At 37.0% G+C, this 22,882-nt stretch overlaps 1 protein-coding gene across 2 annotated transcripts in view; it reads left to right on the top strand.

Annotated features, from left to right (window-relative positions):
• Nucleotides 1-14,970, top strand: part of gtf3c1 (general transcription factor IIIC subunit 1) — a 43,525-nt gene extending 28,555 nt beyond the window's left edge. Inside the window, exons 34-40 of one of the 2 annotated variants that reach the window (XM_030142149.1) lie at nt 1,053-1,652; nt 3,170-3,309; nt 5,551-5,655; nt 5,737-6,023; nt 8,274-8,764; nt 8,857-9,043; nt 14,591-14,970. In XM_030142149.1, coding sequence (XP_029998009.1) covers nt 1,053-1,652; nt 3,170-3,309; nt 5,551-5,655; nt 5,737-6,023; nt 8,274-8,764; nt 8,857-9,043; nt 14,591-14,803 — 2,023 coding nt within the window. In that variant the 3' untranslated portion in view covers nt 14,804-14,970. Of the gene's footprint in view, nt 1-1,052; nt 1,653-3,169; nt 3,310-5,550; nt 5,656-5,736; nt 6,024-8,273; nt 8,769-8,856; nt 9,044-14,590 lie in introns of those variants that run through there. The other variant, XM_030142157.1, reaches the window with a different exon arrangement.
• Nucleotides 14,971-22,882: the final 7,912 nt, after the last annotated feature.

Raw genomic sequence — 22,882 nt, 5'->3', positions numbered from 1 at the left:
GGAAAAAAGTTTCTCTCATAATTTTAGAGTATGATCAAAGGCACATAATCTTGTAAGATAAGAAATCCATGAGCAAAGCATCTAAAAAAAACTTGATTGTTATGATGATATGATTTCATTAACCAGTCGGTACTGGAAGGATATCCAGTCAAAGCTCGTGTAGCTTATGTGTTCAACTTATGGGATATATTACATTTATGGGAAACAAACCACCACACACCCCATGAGAAGACATGACATTCATCCATCTATACATTCATCCTTTTATATTTCTGGCTGTGCTCTAGTGAAACTTGTTTGTGTGATATCCATGCACTTTTGTGATTTTCGTATGTTTTGAAAACGTTTCTGTCAGTAAAACATAATTTACTGCAAATTTTATATTCATTCATTAATACATTTATTAAAATGAACTTTTCTACTACACACAACAGGTACAATCTCAACCAAAGAAGTACCCATGCAAGTATAAAAGTACATAAAGTAAAGGTTTTGGGGAAAAAAATAACAGTTTTGTAAAAGCCTGGAAGTTTTATTTGGATAAAGAGCCAGCACCCTGGATAGAAACATTTAGGAGGACATAGTAAATTTCTCAATGGTATTTTAGGAGTTCTAGCACCATTATCTGTCATTTTCACCAAATCATAGACTATGTTAACAGAAATGGACAAAGCTACACAGTAGAGCTTTGTGTCCAGGAAAAAATATGTTATATTCCATAACCAGATGGTCTGAAATTCTGACCCTGCAAACTTTTTAAGATGAAGAAATAACTTAGAAGTTAGAACCTCTTAAGATATAATCAAGATAGATGACTGTAAAAATGGATTTCAGAAACATTTTTGGTTCTTGTACTCTTACTCCTGTTCTTTAAAGCTGTTGTGAGTGGCATTTTAATTACATTTTTCCCAGAAGTGTTGAATGTTTTTCTAAGTGCACAGTATTCGTTCAGACTGCACTGGTTTTGTTAATCAGTCAGTTATTTGCAGATGTTTTGAGATGTTAGTACATTGGTGAATACTGACCAAGCCCTGGCTTCTCTTTCTCAACAGGTCTTTCTCATTTCGTTTTCCTCACACTCTGTGCACTGACACCTTCCGCTTCTTGAGGACTCTGTTAAACAGTGGGGCAGGAGACGACAGACCTTTCACATCATTCCACCATGAAACAGAGAACAGGTCCGGGATTGGGGAAATGCTGGAGTCCAGGAAGACGTCTCAAAAGAAGGGAAAGAAAGAAAGCGGAGCGACGACTGAACCAGACGGCACAAAGGAAGACGACCACAACCAAAGCAAGACGGAGGGAGACCAGAAGATCACGGAAGTGGACGTTGATAATGAAAGAACAGAGGCAGAAACGAGACCAGATGAACTCAAAAACCAAGATGATTGTCTAACTTCAGGTTCCACAAGAGAGGAAACGGACAGTCCCGAAACGGAGCATCCTGGAGGGTCCTTAAACACAGCATCTCCGGGTCCAGATGAGTCTTTGGATGTGAGCAACCTGGTGCAGTTCTCTCTGGACTTTCCAGGTGGAGCATGTGCAGCCGCTCTCAGCCTCATGACCCTGGGGCTGGTGTCCGTCCACATGTCCATCCCCAAACAGATGGTGGTGGTGGACAGCACCCTAGTGGACAACGATGTGGTCAAGAGGTGAGATGCAGTTTCTCTGCAAATTTTATACTTTTTATGCTGATTATGGACATGAACATCATGGCTTTCAGTTACTTCTTGAGAGGCCTTGGTCTCAAAAAGTTATAAACGTCTAAGTTTTAAGAGTCTGGTTTAGACCAGTTCTAAATGTAAAGTGTCATGTGTTACACCCCAGCTAGGGGACCCTAGGGCATGACATGAACAAATGGACACCTTCCCTCCCTCCCAAGCCACAGCAAAACCCCCAGGACTTGAGTTTGTGCATTTTAACAGACATGGATTTATTTACAAATAATATGAATAAATGTGATGCATAAATGAAGCATAACTGCAGCCTTGCCTTGGGGGTGGGCCAAGGCCAAAATAACAAACATAACTAACTGAGGAACAAAGGCTGACCTGCAAAAGAAAGAGTAACCAAAGTACAGTCTAACCTTCCTACTTACATCAAAACAGGACAAACAGAGACTCAGAAAAAGGCAGCCCACCCCTACTGCTGCCTTCACAAACCTAAAACAAACATGGTTGGGAGTGAGGGAAAGACGACAGGGGGCCCACCCAGATCCTATCACATATATAGTCCACCTCCGGCTGGCTGGTCCAATCCATGGACTAGTTCAAGTGCCATACCTGCAAGACATCATCCACTAACACACAGAAACACACACCCACAGAGACATAGATCTACTGTACCTATGGGTCATAACACATGGGATAACTTCTGTTATGACGTGACACTAGGTAAATAAAATTTGATTGAAGTCGCACTGTGTAAATGTTGATCATGAGTTGATAAAGAAATACAGAAAACCAAAAATACATCCAAACTTGAGCATTAAATTTTTTAGCTGTTACAGATATATCATTCCTCAGAAAAAGGTACTTCAATGAAATAAATGAAAGTCCAACATTATCCTTAAATGCATGTCCATGATGTTGGATGGTAGTTTATGACATAAATGTTTATCTTTCCAACCACTACATATTTAAACATCACTGCATGTTTGCATATTAATATTCCACTGACATTGTGCAACATAATAGTAACTTAATAGCGACTGTGCTTAAGTAGATGGATTTTTCAATTCTGTAAGCACTGGTAAATTTCTTTAAGCTGCAATGAATTTTGAGATTCAAACCCAGACCATGGGAGAAAAACAAACATAGTGAATGAGTGAAAACAAGTATGACTGTAGAAGTGTACATACAATAAGCTAATATACTGATAATAAGCAGGGATTCCATTTTTAAGATAATGGTTGTCAGGTTGTCTACATCTTCAACAGCCTGTAAACTGATTTATGTAATGAAGAGGACTCAGTTTTCTATAAATATCCTTACATCTACGCCTGAGTTGTTCAGTACCTTTAAGAGTTTATATCACCGCCTACCATTAGAAATAGTTAGTGTATTTATGTACGTATACATATTGAACCTTTAAATGTGTTGTCATGAAATCCCTTCAGATTTATTTTGACATGTAAGATGAGGTAAACTCTTGTCTTTTTTGTTATCAGTATGGCCACGCTTGAGGATGAAGATGACGACGATGATGATGGAGAGGAGTGTGAGGGCCGAAAGAGGTTGCAGGTGAAGGCCCATCAAGCATCACACACCAACTACCTGATGATGCGAGGATACTGCTCTCCTGGAATAGGTGTGGTTTTGTTTCTGTTTTTTATCTCCGCCAAGGAGGTTATGTTTTTGCTGGCGTTGGTTTGTCTGTCTGTCTGTCCGTGTGCAAGATAACTCAAAAAGTTATGGACGAATTTGGATGAAAATTTCAGGAAATGTTGATGCTGGCACAAGGAACAAATGATTAAACTTTGGTGGTGATCGGGGGGGGATGACTGATCTGCCTCAGCAGAGGTCTGCGCTCTCCGAGTGCTTTTCTATATTTTTTTTTAATCAATTTTTCATTGATCGGTGGCTCATATTTAACACTTTCAGTGCCATGGGCCGATTAAATCGGCTTTACGAAAACAACCTGTAAAGTGCCACGGGCCGATCAGATCGGCTTTGGAGAACACGCCACATTTGTGTACAAACAAACCATCCACCCCCATTTCTTTCTCACATTTCGATGACGTTCTTTCTGTGTCCCCCTTTTGAGACCAAGCAGACGGGAATTTGAGGTCACGCGACCGAATAATATTTTTATATCTTTTTAATGTTTCTTATTCTCCGGTGTTTCATCAGAGGGAGCCCTCCATGCCGGGGGGCGGCTGTGGACTCCAGGGGATGTGGCGGCGCCTTCTCTCACTGGGGTCCGCTCCTTTCTGGTGGGTGGGGGTCCCAGTTGGCCCTCTCCCACTTGTTGGGATGCGGGGCTGTGTTGCTGGTGCCTGGTCGCCGGCTGCCTCCTGGTGCAGATGGCTCCCTGAGACAGCGCCTCCTAAATTGATGTTTTACTTTTACTTGTACATTTTTGTTCTGGTCTACCCGTGCTCAGTCAGTCTTCTTAAGTATGTGTGAGCTTGTGGGTTTGCATGTGTATGTGGGTTTGCATGTGTATGTGTGTGTGTGCGGGTGGGTGTGGGTGGGGGGCGGTACTGATTTTTAAACTGATATGTAAAGCACTTTGTGCCACAGTTTTTAATGTATGAAAAGTGCTATATAAATAAAGATTATTATTATTATTATTATTATTATTATTATTATAAATTATGCAAATTACGATCAATAATGAATCGGCTGCGTCCGGTGCGTTTTGGATCTAATCAGCAATCGGTCGGATGTTACCGAGCGGTTTCCTGCAGGATTCTTCAAATATTATAAAAACGACGCGAAATACTGAAAAACGGCCAAATTCTGTGGCACTTTTAAGGCTTATTAGCCCCTTAACTGTCTGGCACTTAAAGAGTTAAAGTCTGAAGTTATTATTTCTTCACCAGATTTATAGTCAATAAGTTGAATTTGATTACCAACTCAGGTAAAGTGTTGAATTTGGTGAATTTGGTTGACTTCTGACATAATTGGAATAGGAAGCCAAAGTCAGATTAGTAGCAGTCTTTGTGCACAGGTATATTTAACCCTTTAACCCCTGAGACATTATTCCAGGTAAACGTGCTGCTGTGAATGTGTGTCTGTTTCAATGTCATAAAAGCTGCTGTGAATATGTGCTTGGGTTCCTTTTCTTCAGTGGTTTTGCTTTACTGTGTGTTTTCAGGTCATAACAGGTGGAATAACAGAAAAAAACAGAGAGGAATTGACATTTTACGGGTTTTTACTAAATAAGGCACTCAGAATGTACATCAGTAAGAGATTTAGGATGTTGAACAGGAACTGTGAACTGGAACACACTGAATAACAACAAGGATTTAAATTTTGACTCTGTATTTTTTTTTTTGGGGGGGCGGGGGGGTGGCTTTTTTTTCCCCCAAATCAGTCCAGCTGCTTTTTGGCACTTGGTTGAACCACAAAAAGCAGTTACACGGTCAAAACTCAGTAAAAACACCGTAAAAAAGAAAATAAAGAAAAATCACCACAACACTGCAAACAACAGTAAAACAAAAAAAAAAGCCTTAAACCATCTATTTTTATAGGGCGTCGGTCTGGGGGTGTTTTGCCCCCCATTCCACTGGTGGTGGGTGATGCACTGAGCATGCTCAGGTGTCTCTGGACAGAACAAGGTCTGTTCGATCAGCACGTTTGAAAATGTTTCCTATTGAGGAAACAGTTGAATTTTTATCACTATTTAAAATAAGTCATACATTCAGAGCACTCGCGACAGACATCTCAGGGGTTAAAGGGTTAATGATTTTGTTGAAGTTTTTATGCTTTGGCAAACAACCTAGTAGGAAAATCCGAGAATGAGCTCATGCATATTTGTTATATTATTTATTATTGTTATATGTATTCTCAGACCGCTATAATATGTAAGTATTTTTCATTCTAGTCAAACTCCGTAACCTGAACACCACTGATAACATCGTCGTGGAGTCTTGTATTATGAGGCTGCAGCTGCGGAACTCACCTGCTCATCACATGTTCACTGTGCCAAGTAAGTGTCACTACAGACTAGACATGTACAAACAGTCTGATCAGTAGAAACTAAGGTTTTCTCCTTTTCTGTCATTTTGAGGCTCTCCTCCGCTGGACTTATCCAAATGTGGTCCATCCCTGCTGCCCCCGGTCCTCACCTCCTCCATCAGGTCCTCTGCCTCATCACAAACTGCGGAGGAGCGTGACGGCCGTTTGATCGAGCAGAAGGGATACACTCGTCAGGACACCGAGGTATGTGCTCGAATCAGGAGGAGTTTAGATGAAGCCGGGGACAAAGGCGTGGATGTACAGGACTTCAAGGAGGCTCACAGAGACCTGGAGGAGCCGCGTTCTGGACGGACCAGGAGCCTGCAGCGATACATGCAGGTAAACACAACTCTGAACCTTTAGCTAGGTCTTGTACATGGATGAAAGCTGACAGTAGAATAAAACAGAATAGAATCTTTGTTGTCATTGCACAAGTACATTGAAATTGGATGCAATCTTTGGTGCAAAATACGAAAGCTAAAAGTTTGAAGGTGACAACACTAACTACTGCACCACTATCCAATTACAGGGTGCTTGTAAACACTCTGGTCTTGAAAGTCTTAAAAAGTATGGAATTTTGAAACGCTTTTGAAAACAGTTCTGTCAGTAAAACATAATTTAATGTGAATTATACATTCATTCATTCATACACTTATTTATTCATTCATTTGTTTGTTTGTTTCTTTCAAGCATTTACAGAAATTATTTATCTACACTCAAAAAGGAGTGGGAAGACGAAAAACTTATTTAATCCCACCCCCATTCTCATCATCAAATAACTTAACATAACTACAAGCACTCGGAGAGCGCAGACCTCTGCCTAGGCAGATCAGTGCCCCGGATTTGGATGAAAATTTCAGGAAATGTTGATACTGGCACAAGGAACAAATGAATTTTGGTGGTGATCAGGGGTGGGGGGGCCACGGGGGCCCACTGATCTGCCTTGGCGGAGGTCTGCGCTCTCCAAGTGCTTTTCTAGAAAAGACGGCGCAGACCTCCGCCGTCTTTTCTAGAAAAGCACTTGGAGAGCACAGACCTCCGTCAGGGCAGATCATTGGGCCCCCGTAGCCCCCCCGCCCCCCAACCCCTGATCACCACCAAAAGTTAATAATTTTTTCCTTGTGCCAGTGTCAACATTTCCTGGAATTTTTATCCAAATCCGTCTGTAACTTTTTGAATTATCTTGCACACACAGACAGACAAACAAACCAACACCGACAAAAACATAACCTCCTTGGCGGAGGTAAGAACGTTTTAAATACTCACTCCTATCCTTAGACTTCAAGCCAAAACAATGAACAAAATAGGCCTATACCAAATTAGAATGAACTCACTTGTCAGTATTTACATAATATAACCAAAATGTGTGTGAAAAATGTGTGTGTGTATTAAAATGAACTTTACTACTACACGCAACAGGTACAATCTCAACCAAAAAAGTAGACACGCAACAACCTTGCATGTTTTTATGGCGCAATATAGACACTTCCCTACAAACATTTCCCAATATAGGTTTAGAGTTTATTTTCACTATAAAAAAAAAAAAACAAGTAAAGTAAAATAAAATTAAAAAAAAAAAACAAAAAAAAAACACATTGGCAACATGGCTGTGATGGTGAGGTGAGGCAGTGGGGGCAAAAGCATTAACACTGATGGCATCATATTTAGATAAATTGTACTTGGAATCTCATTTGGTTATTTATTTATTTATTTTATTACCCCCTGTTTCCCTCCTTTTTTTCTCTCTCTCTTTTTCCTTTCTCTTTTTCTCACTTAGTTTCAGTTCCCTAATGATTATTTTTGGTCGTACCCCTGACTTTTTTAGAAGCCTACTTTGCAACATTCACACCACATACACACCTTACACACTTCGCCACACACAAAACATTTACACAACCAAGACTGGACATTGATTTATACTACCTGGTCAGTCATCCATTTAGTTTATTTTGTACATTTCATGCCATATATCCTAACTCCCACCCCCCTCCCTTCCCCCACATTATAATGACTTAATGTAAATATTGTATATTATTGTACATAAGTTTCTGTGTCAGTTGGTGTTTTGCTTAAATAAAGGTTATGGGAAAAAAAAAAAAAGTAGACATGCAAGTATAAAAGTCAAGACCTTGGGGAAAGAATAGCGGTTTTGAAAAAGTCTGGAATTTTTATTTGGATAAAGAGCAAGCACCCTGAATTAATTAACAGCAAAACAAAAAGATACACAAAACAGACTCCATCACAAACTTAATGTAAGTACACACAAACCTCCCATAATGAACCTTTAAAATTTATCTTGCCGCCATTTTTGCAGAATAGTGTTTTGGGATGAATGTGTTTTAATGGCATGTACAGATGTGGAGAAGTGAACCATGGTATTAAAAAGACTAAACCCTGCAAAAGAAAGCACCGTATAAAAAGACATATCTGTAGAGGAAATAAGAGATCAGAATGGAATGGTAGGATTATTCCAACGTCCAACATCTTATAAACCAAACAAACATGTGAAAAGTCCCATGAGGCTGATGACCCTAACCTTCTCAGACATGAGTTTCTTTTGTCTCTAATGTGATGTTCTTGTTGCCGTAGGACTTGGTAGAAGAAGGCGAAGTGTTGCAGGTCGGGGCTGTAGGCGCTCGATGGGTGCTCATGCAACATGCCCAGCCGTGGCTGCTAACCATCAAATCCAACCACTGGTCCCAGTCACGACTAACCCCCGAAGGGCTGCCGCTTCTGGACAATCAGCACCGCATCCCCTTCATGCGCAAAAGAAACCGGAGAGGAGCCCAGGAAGGGACGGAGGAGACAGAGGAGACTCCAGCCAAAAAAGCAGCTTTGGATGAAAACCAGGACGAAAAGGCAGGAAGTGAAAATACAAGCGAGAAACTGAATGAGGAGGAAGAGCAGAAAGAAGGAGCAGATGAAGAGAGAGGAGAAGAGGAAGAGTTAAAGAGGACACAGCCGGAAAAAGAAGACAAGATGCAAACTGAGACGAGACAAGAAAAAGTGACGAGACTGAGAAGAAACAGTGTGAGTGAGGAGCCGTGCTGTGGTCCGACGGAACAGGCCGATCCGACTGAGTGAGTCCAGAGACCAGCAGCGTTCATTAAAAGGTCCGGTGTTTTCCAGGTCGTCATTCCTCTGATTCTCATTTTCCTTTCCGTCCTCACAGTGAGAACATGAGCTTCATCAGTCGTCCGTGGCGTATGGTCGACGGCAAACTGAACCGGCAGGTGTGTAAGGGCATGATGGAGGCCGTCCTCTACCACATCATGTCCCACCCTGGAATCCTGCAGGACACGCTGCTGCAGCATTACAAAGACGTCCTGCAGCCCATGGCCGTACTGGACCTCGTTCAGGTAGACCACAGGTGTCAAACATGTGGCCCGGGGGCCAAATCCAGCCTGCCAAAGGGTCCAATCTGGCCCGTAGGATGAATTATTGAAATGCAAAAATTACACTGAAGATATTAACCCTCCGGTATCCCGTCCAGCAAGGCCCTTACTAAGCACCAAGTGTGCCTTTTTGGCACACTTGTGGAATAATGTAAAAAAAAAAAATTAATACAGTTTGTTTTTAATTCTTTTACCCTTTTATCTATTTCATCAACTTGAGCCGTAAATAAAAATACCAAATACTCAATAATTGTCATTATTTTTAACCCTTTAAATGTTGTGTTTGTAATGTAAACAAGCCATTTTTTTGGATGCAAAAAACACAAAAAAATTTTTTTCAGTATACTACAGAAAAAGTGGATCACATATTATTTAATTTTTGCAGCCTGGCATATGTCAATGATTAACAGCAACACTGGTTAATTTGCATTATTATTTTTGGCGCTAGGTCAAATGTTCAAAAATACTAGCACCTGTCCCCAAGTGTGCCAAAAATGCACACCTATAAATCAAACTATTAAATATTATATATTGATTTATTTTTCTGCTCTAATTGGATTTTGTTTTTGTAAATCAAGGTCAGCCCTAATCATACATATCAAATGGAGGAAATAGTGCGTTTTAGGCACACTTGGGAGACAGATGCTAGTCTTGTAATTTTCTTTTGTTTACAATGTGCATATTTTAGTTGGTGGCCAGAATTTTAAAGATCATGCAAAAATGAACAACTTTTGAATTCTTACCTTATTTAAATTGTGAAAAATAATGTGAAGTTTTTTAAAACGAAGTGAAAAGTGTGCCTAAAAGGCGCGCCCGGATACCAGAGGGTTAACAATCAATAGTGTAAACATAATTTTTTTTCAGGTTCCATACATCCACATATAAACCAATTATATCTCAGTTGGGTCAGACCAGAAAAACACTGTCATTTAACCTATAAATAATGACAACTGCAGATTTTATCTTTGTTGTAGTGTAAAAAAAAAAAAGTACAATTGCATGAAAAAGTTTACATTAACAAACGATCCTTTTACAAAAAATGTGAATAACCTGAAGAAATATGAACAGCGTGAAATGTCTTGAGAAAAGTAAATGCAATTTTATCAATTTTATACCTGTTACTAAATGTTTTGTGTATTTGTAATTGTAATGTAAGTTGTAGTGCACATGTGTAAATGATAAACTGATAAACTGAGGCAGAATATTGTTGAAACTGCACTTGTTTTTCTTAAGACATTTTAAGTTGTTCATGTTATTCAAATTTTTAAGGAAACGATGTAGATATAAACATTATCATAATGTCATTTTACTTTTTTCACTGGTATTATTTTACTGGTCCGGCCCTCTTGAGACCGTATCGGGGTGAATGTAGCCCCTGAACTAAAATGAGTTTGACACCCCTGAGGTAGATGAACATTCGCACTCTTAGGAGTTTTATGTCAGCGACTTTTTAAAATCAGAATCGTGTTTATTGCCATGTAAGTAAACAGGGTTCACATTACTAGGAATTTGCTTCAGTGGTTTGGTGCATACATAGAATGTGGACCATACAAATATATAAATAGCATATAATATGAACATTAATATAAATAGTAAATCTGTAATAAAAAGAACTGGAGTTGCTGCTGCATTTACGTCTGCAGGGAATTTCAACATCTCATAATGAAATGTGATGTCTCAACATATTACAGTTTTATTCTCATCAATTTTTTATATGTTTCTCTTGAAATATTATGACTCAAAATACTGTGCTTCCTCAAACAGGTGTTTTTATTTTTCTCTGGTTCAAAAGGTACAAACAGAAACAGAGGCCTTTGTCTAATAAGTAGAACTGGTGAACCTTTTTTTTGTCTTTTTTACTATCATTTTTTGTGCTATTAAAGTTACATCTCTGCACTTCATACAAACTAGGGATGTAATGATTACCAGTATTACAATAAACTGGTTAAATTGCCGACGGTTAGTATCGCTATTTAAATTCTAATTATCATGATAACCGTGTTTGATTACCGCACTTTTCCGGAGAAAATGCTTATGTAAAGATCTGCTTTTATGTCAAATATTTGAGTATGGTTTTAATTTATTACAATTTAGATTTTATATACCTAATATTTAGAACCAGTATTCACTTTTAAAGTCTTTGAAAAGGTTCGTTAAGCATCTTTGTGGTATTTATACAATAAATTATATACATTTTTCAAATTGGATTTTATATTTTTTCTGTGTTTTTTGGCCTTTTATGTTGATACAGTAGGTTAAAGTGAAAAAATAATAGACAGATGAGATAGATGAAGTTGTGCTGAAAAAAAAGATACCAAACATGGGTATAGTAAACATTTCTTTATGTAGTATATAAAGGCAAACTCAAAAGTACTGAAAAACAGCCAAAATAGGCTCAGACCACTAAGGGTTAATACTTGAACGTTTCTGCCAAGAGAGAGTGCATTGTGCCTATTATTTTGTTTTTTCAAAATACAACTTGGTTAAATTATTTCAGTGTGTCTATAAGTACTTTTTGAATATTTTGAGCACAATTTCAACAATACCGTGATAATCATGATAACCGTGATAATTTTGGTCACAATAACCGTGATATGAAATTTTCATATTGTTACATCCCTCATACAAACTCAGTACTTGTTGTAAAAGTTTCAGAATAAAAGCAGTGAGTAGACATTCATTTTTTATAAGGCTTTTAACTACAGTTTATCTAAGATATTAACACAAATGCACGTCCAATGACTGAAATCACATAAGAACTGAAACTGAATCATCCAGAAGAACAAAGTGTTGAAAATAGTATGTATATAATGTTGAATTAACCCTTTAGGCAACAAAGGGTTTTTGTGTTGTTTTTATTCAAATATTATTCCATTTTAACCCTTTCATGCACTGTCCACTCCAGTGGACAGTTCTTCTCCAGCTGTTCTCTTGTATATTCATGGGTTTTGTTGTTTTAGTTCCATATCAGCCAACACAGTGGACACTTATGCACCATCCCATACACTGTAATTCAGATCATTACTGTAACTTTACTGTTCTTGATAAACCTGATCTGCAGTAACATGTCTGAGTGTAAATCAATTATTTGTTAGACAAGAACGGTTTTTTTTGCATATTATCTCCATGAAGTGAGTAATTACTAGCATTAGAATATGTTAAAATGTGAGAAGACGTCAGATTAGCAGCATTAAAAATGTTTTTATTTCATTGTTTTCATATCACTTTCTGATTTTGGGTTTTAAACACGTTTCTTTACTTCAAAAATTAAATGCATGGATATTTTTGTAACTCTATAGAAAAAAAAAAAACACACATCACATTGTTTTTTTCATGGCTAAACACTGAAGAAAAAAATCTTGACTAAGGTTCTGATAATTCATGCATGAAAGGGTTAATATCAAGATTTCAAAAAGCTGTTTCATTCAGTTATGTTGCTTGTCACAGTATTGCAACTTTGGTGCTCAAAGGCGTAATTAAATAAATTTACATTATGTGAAAAGCACCAGGAGTTTATCCAACCTTATTTGTTTTCTGTATCAGGGTTGATCTCATTCCTGACTGTTATCATTTCGGGATCAGGATAAACTTTATTTTGTCCTAAGGGAAATTTTTTGTGGACAACAGTCCCACACAGCTGCAAACATACATACACGTCATATACATCACATTAAAACAGGTGACACAAATGACTGAGTAGACATCATCCGATCCTCCTGCCATATGGTGCTACACCTCTGCGTCTACATTTAGAGCTGGGTCATTCCACCTCAATTCAACGGGTTTAGAAAAAAATTCCTGCTCGACCATCTTGGATTTGCTTCAAATTTTTACCATGTGAAGTTCAACCATGAAAACTAGCCCAGCCAAAATTTCAGACCGATATATCAAATGTATCCAAAGAAAAAAATTCTTGAAGGTACCCCCCCCCTCCTTGCCGTTTTTGGTGCATTTCGCGATCGTCTTAAAATGCAGCAAAGTTTAAAGTGCAATATCTAATATATTGCAAATAATTACACATCCTTACACTCCAATCTAGAACCATCGTGAGTCCTGGAACCATCATGAAATTTTACATTTTGTAAGTATATGTGATGGTCTTTCAGAAAATAAGTTCTTTTGGTTGGTACTCCATGTCATACCTGTGGTATTTGAAAGTGAAAATTAATGAAAAATGTTATTTTGCGATTTTATTATGACAAAAACAACAACAAAAAAGGATCATACCCATTAATAAATGCTGATCTGATTACCCTATATACTTATGTAAAAGGATGTGTAATTATTTGCAATATATCATATTTGGTTTGTGTTTAATTGGTCAATAAATATAGGGGTTCGTAAAAGTTTCAAGTTTATTTTCCAGATTTCACAAGGTCATACCACAGTCCCAATAAAGACAATGTTATTGAGAATATACATATGCAATCTATATGTGGTAGTCATTCTTTGCTGAAAATTTCATGCATTTAGCTAGAAAACTTACTGAGATATTGCACTCTAAAATTTGCTACATTTTAAGACAATCGCGAAATGCACCAAAAACGACAAGAGGGGTACCCTGTTCATGAATTTTTTTCTTCAAATGTATTTGATATATCAATCTGAAATTTTGGCTGAGGTGTTTTTTAGTGTTGAACTTTATATGGTAAAAATTTCAAGCGAATCTAAGATGGTCGAGCAGGAGGCACTTGTTGAATTGAGGTGGAATGACCCAGCTACATATCAATGAACAACCAATCCAATAATAATACAAAAAAATAAAAATACTAAGACCAATAAAACTGATGAGACAGAATAATAAGACTAGATAAAAACTGAATTTAAAATTGAGTTTAAATTCAAGATTGAAGTTACTCAGGTTGTTTATTCAGATGAGTGATTGACGAAAGGAACGGGCGCTTGTATCGGTTTGATTTATATGAGGGGGTCAAAAAGTTCTCAGACTGTGTCAAAAACAGCCCCAGCAATTCTACAATGAAGGAATCTACCAGTGGAAACAAAGACGGCAGAGGTGTTTAGACTCTAATGAAGCTAATGTAGGAAAATAATTTAGTTATTTTCCTAAACTTTTTATTACATTTGACTGCGAACTTTTTGACTCTCCCTCATATTTACAGGCTCTATTTCACTTCCCGAAGGTAAAAAGTACATATTAGACAAAGAGAATATGAGAAAGATCGTTCAAGATTTTCAGAAATATGATTCTTTCCTACTTTATTCTGTTCATATTTGACTTTTAAATCCCAACTTTGTTCTTATGGTATTACAACTGAAAATATTGTCTATTTTTTTTTTTTTTAAATCATACTTTTCATAGCCAGTGTGGCCCTAATACTCCTTCATAGGTCGTTCACTGTCATCTAGGAAACCTGAGATCATTGGAATAATTCACAATTTGCCGCTGAAAACGTGTCTTTTACATTTGTTGGTGGTTTCATGTGCATCATTTACAGTGACTTTTGTGATGTTCGTGAATCAGTCTGATGTATCATCATCTCTGCTCTGCAGGCGCTCATAGATATGGGATGCGTGAAGAAGAAAACGCTGCGGAAAACTCCCAAACCGTCACTGTTCAGCCGCTTCACACACCAGGTAAAAAGTGACACCGAAGTAAAGTCGGAGGAACCGGACGCTGTGTTTTATGAGCCGACCATCTGCTGCTGCCTACGCCTCAGCCGGGTGTTACCCAACGAACGCCACTGGAACTCCGAGTTACCATGAAAAGGGTCTGGTTAGTATGTTCAGACTTAGTGTTTGTGGTTGTTACAGAACAGACATTTCTGTAAATGTTGTCCATAATTTTACAGTTTTTGTATTTTTTTCTGTGTCTTGTTTAAGGTAAAATTATGGGTTAAATAAATTTCTCAGTTTACGGGTTTCCTGTTGTATTTTTTACTTCACGCTCACATGATAAAATCAATAAAAGCAGAAAAATGCATAGTCTTACGCGAAAGGTAATAATCCTAAAGTACAGACTGTAGATGTTATATGCACATTTGATTTTTACATTGGATTACTAAACTTTACATTAAAATGTTCTTTACACACTTTTAAGCACTAAAGTTCTTCACTAAACCGGTTCATAACTTTAATTTCAAGGTATTTGTGCTGAAATTATATATTATTTCTGTTTTGCATCATCACACACCATGAGTAACAAAAAGGTCAGAAGATAAAAGTAATTTCTAAAAATGATAACTAACTGAAACTGTATCGTGTGCTTACAAAACTAAAACATATAAAAATTATGGATAAAATTCCCTGAGTTTTTGTCTTTGTCAGTGTTGGACTGATATGAAATCAATTTATTTCCCTCAAGTAATTTTAGCAGCTGGCACCAAATGATATTTAACGGTCCGTCACTTCTCGTCATTTGTGGTTTCCAGTTGTCTTCTCGTCCCCACTCTACCTGGAAACATGGAGACTAAAGTTGGGAGAAAGCAGCAGCGTCCTGTCTGGGATTTATTTGAATACAGTGGAGAAGAAGAGAAAAGATATAAAAAAAAAAACCTAAAACTAAGCTTTTAGAAAATAAAACTAATAAAAAATGAGCAAACCTGCTCTAAAAACTAATTAAAACTAACTGAATTAAAGAAAAAAGGGTCAAAACTAAATAAAACTAAACTATAATGAAAAATCCAAAAATATTATAACATTGGGACAAACACTGTAACATGATCATCCTTTGGTTTATCCATTGCATGAAAATCATATAAAAGATGTTATGAAACTAAAATAGTATAACATGATACGCACGAATGAATGAAAGAAAACAATGTAAAAGAAATTACAGAAAGCTTTAAAATGTACATATGCCTTTTAATTATATGGAAAATTTAAAATATATTGCCTTTTAGTTTTTATGAATATTCAATAATAAAGATCATGTTGTAAAATCACAAAAATTGTATTAGAGAATCCTCTAAGGTTTTAGGTTTAGGTTGGTTTATTTCAGACATAATACAAAACATGAAACAAAAATAAAAATAATAAATACACAAATTAAAAATCAAACAATAGAGAAAAAAAAAAACAAAAACCGATAAACAATACACAAAAAATCAAATAATAGAAAAAAAAGAACAACTGTTGTGCCTGAAAGGGGGTAGGATGAAACCACTGCTTATCCAGTCCTACCCCCTAATTCCAGTCCTCAGACTTTTGGTGCTGAATCACTTGATATACAACATAAGATTGTGATTATCTACATACACACATACAGTCACATACACACCAGTTTATGTCTACTGCTGTACACACACGTCTGCACCCCCATGTTTATATACACACACCATACAATAGAACCTGACAATCCAATTAATGATCATACCCTTCCTTGAGCCAGATATTGTGAAAATAACATTTCTTTGTATTTTTTTGAATTTTTAAATATTTGGACACTGCTTGAGGTCTACCCCCAATTTAAAACATTTTCTTTCTTATTTTTGCAAAAGCAAAATCATTGATTATGTCATCATAAGATATGCTACGCAACTTATGGCTTTCTATGCACATGATGCTCAGCGCAGACTATTTTTCTTGAGACATAGTTGCTCTCAGTTCATTTTTTTTAATTCTCTTTCGCTGTGAAAGTGATTTTTCTCCTGAATACTTTATTGCCATCAGACATAGAAATAGTGGTAATATTGCTTCCACATTAGGAAAAACTAAATGAATCTTGTCTTAAAAGAGGATTTGATCCAGATTTTTGAGTTGAATTGGTTCTTTTCCAGGATAATTCTGCTTGATATAATCATGGAAGTGCCTCAGTTCACCTGTGAGGTTAAACACAAATACAGGGTGACACAAAAAAACGGGAACTTTTTAACAATCCAATAAAACCAAGAGTGATGGAAGAAAAATATTTTATTCATAGTAATTGAAACCTTAAAACATGCCATTTAAGAAACAATGATGGAATTTTCATTTTTTAAAAATTACTTCCTGTAGATGGCGTCCTCCTGTACGAATGCATTCTTGAAATCTGCTGTTGAGATTCCTCATTGACCGCTGCAACATCTCAGCTGGGATACTGTGAATTTCATCCTGAATTCTCTGTTTTAACTCATCCAGAGTTCTTGGTCCAGTCGTGTACACTTTACTCTTGAGATAGCCCCACAAGAAAAAATCACAAACGGACAAATCTGGCGATCTAGGGGGCCAGGGAACGTTACCGAATCTTGAGATCACACGGTTACCAAACAATTCTCGCACAGCCGCCGATGGTTACTAAAATGGGGGTGTGTTTACTTACTCAAGGTAACTGTCTCGCAGTGCTGCCACTTGCTCATGTCTGCCAATACGCACTTCAAAAATTCCCATTTTTTTGGGTCACCCTGTATATACACTATAATTCCATGAATTATCTACAGGCTACTTTCACAAGGAACATAACTAAATATTACACATCACCTATAATTCAGATATCAAATCAATGCAATTATAGATGATTAATTTGCAAAATTTTAATTTTAAGATGACACATTGAGTAAAAAAAAAAAAAATCAAGAATTTTTTAAGCCCCTGTAGCTGTAGCTTTAGCTTTTTTAGCTTGTCTGTTTTTTTTTTTTTTGCATAAACCACTTTTTTTGTCTCTAACCTCTCGTCTTTTTAAAGCTTTATCTTTTTGCATCTAAACTAAACCAAACTAACATAAAGTAAACTTAGATATAACATGAGGTTCAGTTATAGCTTTGTACAAAAACACTCCTTAGAAATGTCTCTCAAAGGCAACATTTGACTTTATGCATTTTAGAGTAATGCAGAGTTTTGGGTTTTTCTGCAGGAAAAAACTTCAGACTTATTTTTACTTTGTGTACACGTATGCGAACTTCTACAGGAGGAAAGAATGAACCTCTGCTCAAATAATGACTGTTTCTTCCTCAAGTTAACAGGTAGCTGGATTAAACAGTTCATAGTTTTTGGTTTTGGCTCACAGACATTGTTACATAATTCTCTGAAGGCTCATAAAGTTCCTGAAAGTCGTGCTGTTCGACACCTCTCCCATTTCCTGTAGTGTGGCGGACGCTGATGTGTATCTTTAAATTGTGCCTCGTTCTCATCTACGTTCTGCCGATGAAGGGATAAGTAAAATAACAGCAGAGTTACCGAAAATATTGTTATTTGGTCATTTCTGAACACAGGAAGAAAAGATCCAGTAGAATTGCACTTTAATAGGATCTGTCCATCAGTTATGGGCGGTCTCTCAGGAAACTCAGATACACATCGCCGGGAAGTGGAGGAATGTCTGCTTCAACACGAGCAAACAGCACGACCAATGTTGAAATGTAACTAAATAAGGTTAAAGATACACGTACTTTATTCGAGTATTTCCATAGTTATATTCCACTGCATCTCAGAGGCAAATAGAGTCTGCTACATTTCTTTGACTGCTTTATTTTGTTGTCAGATAATGTTTTTTTTTTTTTTTTCATCTTCTTCCTGTTGATTTTAAAGGTTTGCAGTCAATTGGAGGATGAGGAGTTTCCTGTAGGGCGGTGTTTTTCAACCTATGGGTCGGGACCCCATGTGGGGTCGCCTGGAATTCAAGTGGGGTCACCGGAAATTTCTAGTAACTGATGAAAAATAGAACAAAAACCTATTAATTAAAAAATATATGGTGAGTTGAAATGGAAGCTGAAACTGAAGCACTGTGGTACTGTTTATCTGTCAAATGTTCGTTGTGGTCAGTTTCAGATGCTGCAGCTCTTCCATAATTCATAGTTTCAGTTCTTGTTTGTTCAGTATTAACTGTCAGTCTTGTAAATCCAAACTGGACTGACTGTACATATCCTGACCAAGGAAAGTAAAATTCTCCCTTTGTGTAGTAATCTACACCAAGGTTATAATAGTTTTGGATTTTTCAATTCCCAAAATGTATCTGTGAGAGAATAAAACATTAAAAAAAAAAAATAGTAGTGCATAATTTTCGTGTCCATGTTACATGCAGATTTTTATATAAAAATAATGTGGCATGTTGGAGGAGCAGCTGGGGGAAGTTTCCCAGCACGCATTGGGACAAAGTTATTTGGGATAGTTTTATGTATTTACAGTGTTCTAAGTTTAAAAGAAATGTTGTTCCTGTTAAGATTACTTAGTTATGATGTGTTTTACCCTTATTGTTAGTTGTTTTCTTGTGGAAAGATTAATTCTGTTGATTTCATTTTCTTGCACCATGAGCTAAGTTGCTCCCTTGTTTCATGACCCTCTGTAATGGTCTTTGAGTAAAAGAGAAGATTACACTCCCTGAATACATGATCTTCTGAGTTGAATACCACAATAAGATAAAATGTTTTATCAAAAAGACAGTGTCCATTTTGTCCAAGTCAGTGTTTTTTAAACTTGTGGTCGGGACCCCACATGGGGTCGCCTGGAATTCAAATGGAGTGGCCTGTAATTTCAAGTAATTGATTAAAAAAAAACAAACTTAAAAATAAAAATCTACGGTGAGTTGACAGAGACAATCCCAATAGATAATAGACATGACAAACTGTGAAGCTGAAACTGAAGCACTGTGGTACTGTTTATCTGTCAAATGTTCATTGTGGTCAGTTTCAGATGCTGCAGCTCTTTCATAATTCATATATTATGTTTTGCTCATCTCCCCATCAGGGCTGGACTGTAGAAATTTACACTGGATATCATTTATATTTACTGAGTTATTGCATCGATCCACTTCCTATCTCTTATAATGGGGAAGTTTTTCAAAGTCGCACCAAATCCAGAATCAGATCCGGATCCAAATAATTTCACTAACTTTTGTTGACATCATTATATAGAAGCTGTATATCAAGTATGAAGTTAATCAGAATTGTAGTTTCAGAGAAGAAGATTGAAAATTCTGTAATCGACGACAGATGACGCCGGATGCCACATGACGACAATAGCTTACGTAGCTAAAAATGAGCAAAATAATCACTAAAATGAAATGAATAATAAAAAAATTGTTGAGAACATATAAGAAAATAAGCCACAAATTTAGCAAATGCATAAAACAAGTGACTTGGTGAACAAAATAATTTCCTTATCAGAAATCGTTTTGGTAGATCATATCTCATACTAATTTTACTCTAAAATAAGTTTTTATTTTTGCAGATTTGCTGAAACTTCTATTAGTATTTGTGACACATTTGGATGTAAACTTGACATTAATCTGTTCAGGCTCATGTTTTCTCTAAAGGTGGGACATTAAGCCTGTTTACATGACCATAAAAATCTGGTAACTGGGAGTAATCCGATAATTGCTGTAATCAAGTACGACGCGTTTGCATGAACTTTGGAAATATGATAATTGAAAAACCCTGGTTTACATGTTTCAGCCCATTATTTGATGTCTTTCAGAGTACGTACATACGTTATGATGTAAGACGTACACTTCCTGTTATTTTCAAAACATATGGTCTTGTTACCATGGCGACGCCTATGGCGTCAGCATTAGCTGTCCTAATGTGGGAGCTAATAAGACTACAAAATAGGTCACATGTCGCTGCCATCCTTCATTTCATTTCATTATTTACCTTTTTCCTCAGGCTCACGTTGTTGCTGCGTAACTTCTGTTTATGTAGATTTTTTTTTCACATGCACAGATGTAAAAAAATGTAAGAAATCAGATTAACCTGTATACATGTGTGAAGAAATCAGAGTATTGGGGAGAAATCTGGGTGTGTTAACTCTTTCAGTGCCATGGGCCGATTAAATCGGCTTTACGAAAACAACCTGTAAAGTGCCACGGGCCGATCAGATCGGCTTTGGAGAACACGCCACATTTGTGTACAAACAAACCATCCACCCCCATTTCTTTCTCACATTTCGATGACGTTCTTTCTGTGTCCCCCTTTTGAGACCAAGCAGACGGGAATTTGAGGTCACGCGACCGAATAATATTTTTATATCTTTTTAGTGTTTCTTATTCTCCGGTGTTTCATCAGAGGGAGCCCTCCATGCCGGGGGGCGGCTGTGGACTCCGGGGGCTGTGGCGCCTTCTCTCCCTGGGGTCCGCTCCTTTCTGGTGGGTGGGGGTCCCAGTTGGCCCTCTCCCACTAGTTGGGATGCGGGGCTGTGTTGCTGGTGCCTGGTCGCCGGGGTCGGCGGCTGCCTCCTGGTGCGGATGGCTCCGAGACAGCGCCTCCTAAATTGATGTTTTACTTTTACTTGTACATTTTTGTTCTGGTCTACCCGTGCTCAGTCAGTCTTCTTAAGTATGTGTGAGCTTGTGGGTTTGCATGTATATGTGTGTGTGTGAGTGTGTGTGTGTGTGTGTGTGTGTGTGTGTGTGTGCGCGGGTGTGTGGGTGGGTGGGGGGCGGTACTGATTTTTAAACTGATATGTAAAGCACTTTGTGCTACAGTTTTTAATGTATGAAAAGTGCTATATAAACAAAGATTATTATTATTATTATTATTACTATAAATTATGCAAATTACGATCAATAATGAATCGGCTGCGTCTGGTGCGTTTTGAATCTAATCAGCAATCGGTCGGATGTTACCGAGCGGTTTCCTGCAGGATTCTTCAAATATTATAAAAACGACGCGGAATACTGAAAAACGGCCAAATTCTGTGGCACTTTTAAGGCTTATTAGCCCCTTAACTGTCTGGCACCGAAAGAGTTAATGTGATTTCTCATAATCAGATTAGTTATCTGATAAAACCTATCAGACTAACCTGTTTACATGATCAGATGAATAATCTGATAACTCCAGAAATAATGATCAGAGTATTGGTGTGCATGTAAATGGGCTCAGTCACGCTAATACTCCAATCATTATCTGATTTCTGGATTCATGAGATTATCAGTGATCATGTAAACAGTATAATCTGATATGTTTTAGCAGATAACAGCAGTAATCTGATTATGAGAAATCAGATGAATACACCTGGATTTCCCCCCAATACTCTGTCTTCATGCATATGTACCTGTTAATCTGATTTATTTCATTGTTTTACATCTGCACATGTGTAAAAATAATTAAATCATAGACAATTGGAAGTGACAGTCAAACATGTGTGGAAGACAATAACAGGTAGTTTGATTCTACCGTCACTACATTCACATGTGTTCTGAAGTACTTCTGAAGTGCATATAAATGTGTCCGATCTGATTAGTACAGTTATTTGATTATGAACAGTTATCAGATTTGCAGCAGTGCATTTTTGTCCTCTGTAGGGGTAAAGAGTCTCACAACTTTACTAAAAAAATAAATAAAAATGCTGTCCACTGCAGAGGACATTTCATAAAAAGATAAATAAATGTATTTGAAAAAAACTGTTGCATTATGCTGTTACCAATCAAGACAATTATTTAATAAAAAAAAAAAAAAAAAAAAAAAACTTTAACTTTCCAGGGTCTCAGGCTCACTGTCTGCGATACATTTCATTCTCCCCTTGGGGAAATTTGTTGATAATCTTGATCTCATGTTGGACATGGGAGCAAATAGGATGAAAAAAGAGAAAAATACACTGTAAAAAAAACAAAACAAACAAACATAAAAAAAACTGGTAATATTCCAGCAGCCGGAGTGCCAAAAAAAATACTGTCAAATAACGGAAAATAACCATCTCATAAAAATACGGTAATTTTCATAATTAAAATACAGTTTTTGCCCTAACTTTACATGACATTTTGCATATTTTTTGACTTTTTAATGCTTAACTAAGAATATTTACATGCATTAAAACAATCAAATTACCTATAAATAAATAAATACATAAAATTTTCAGTGAGACTAAGTTGTACAATCCACTGATAAAAACTGTATTTGGACAGTTTATCAGTGCTTATACATGTTATACATTCACAAA

Source organism: Sphaeramia orbicularis, chromosome 1 (genome assembly GCF_902148855.1).
Source record: "Sphaeramia orbicularis chromosome 1, fSphaOr1.1, whole genome shotgun sequence".
In the NCBI taxonomy this organism is placed as follows: domain Eukaryota; kingdom Metazoa; phylum Chordata; class Actinopteri; order Kurtiformes; family Apogonidae; genus Sphaeramia; species Sphaeramia orbicularis.
This window is presented reverse-complemented; position numbering and strand designations above follow the sequence as displayed.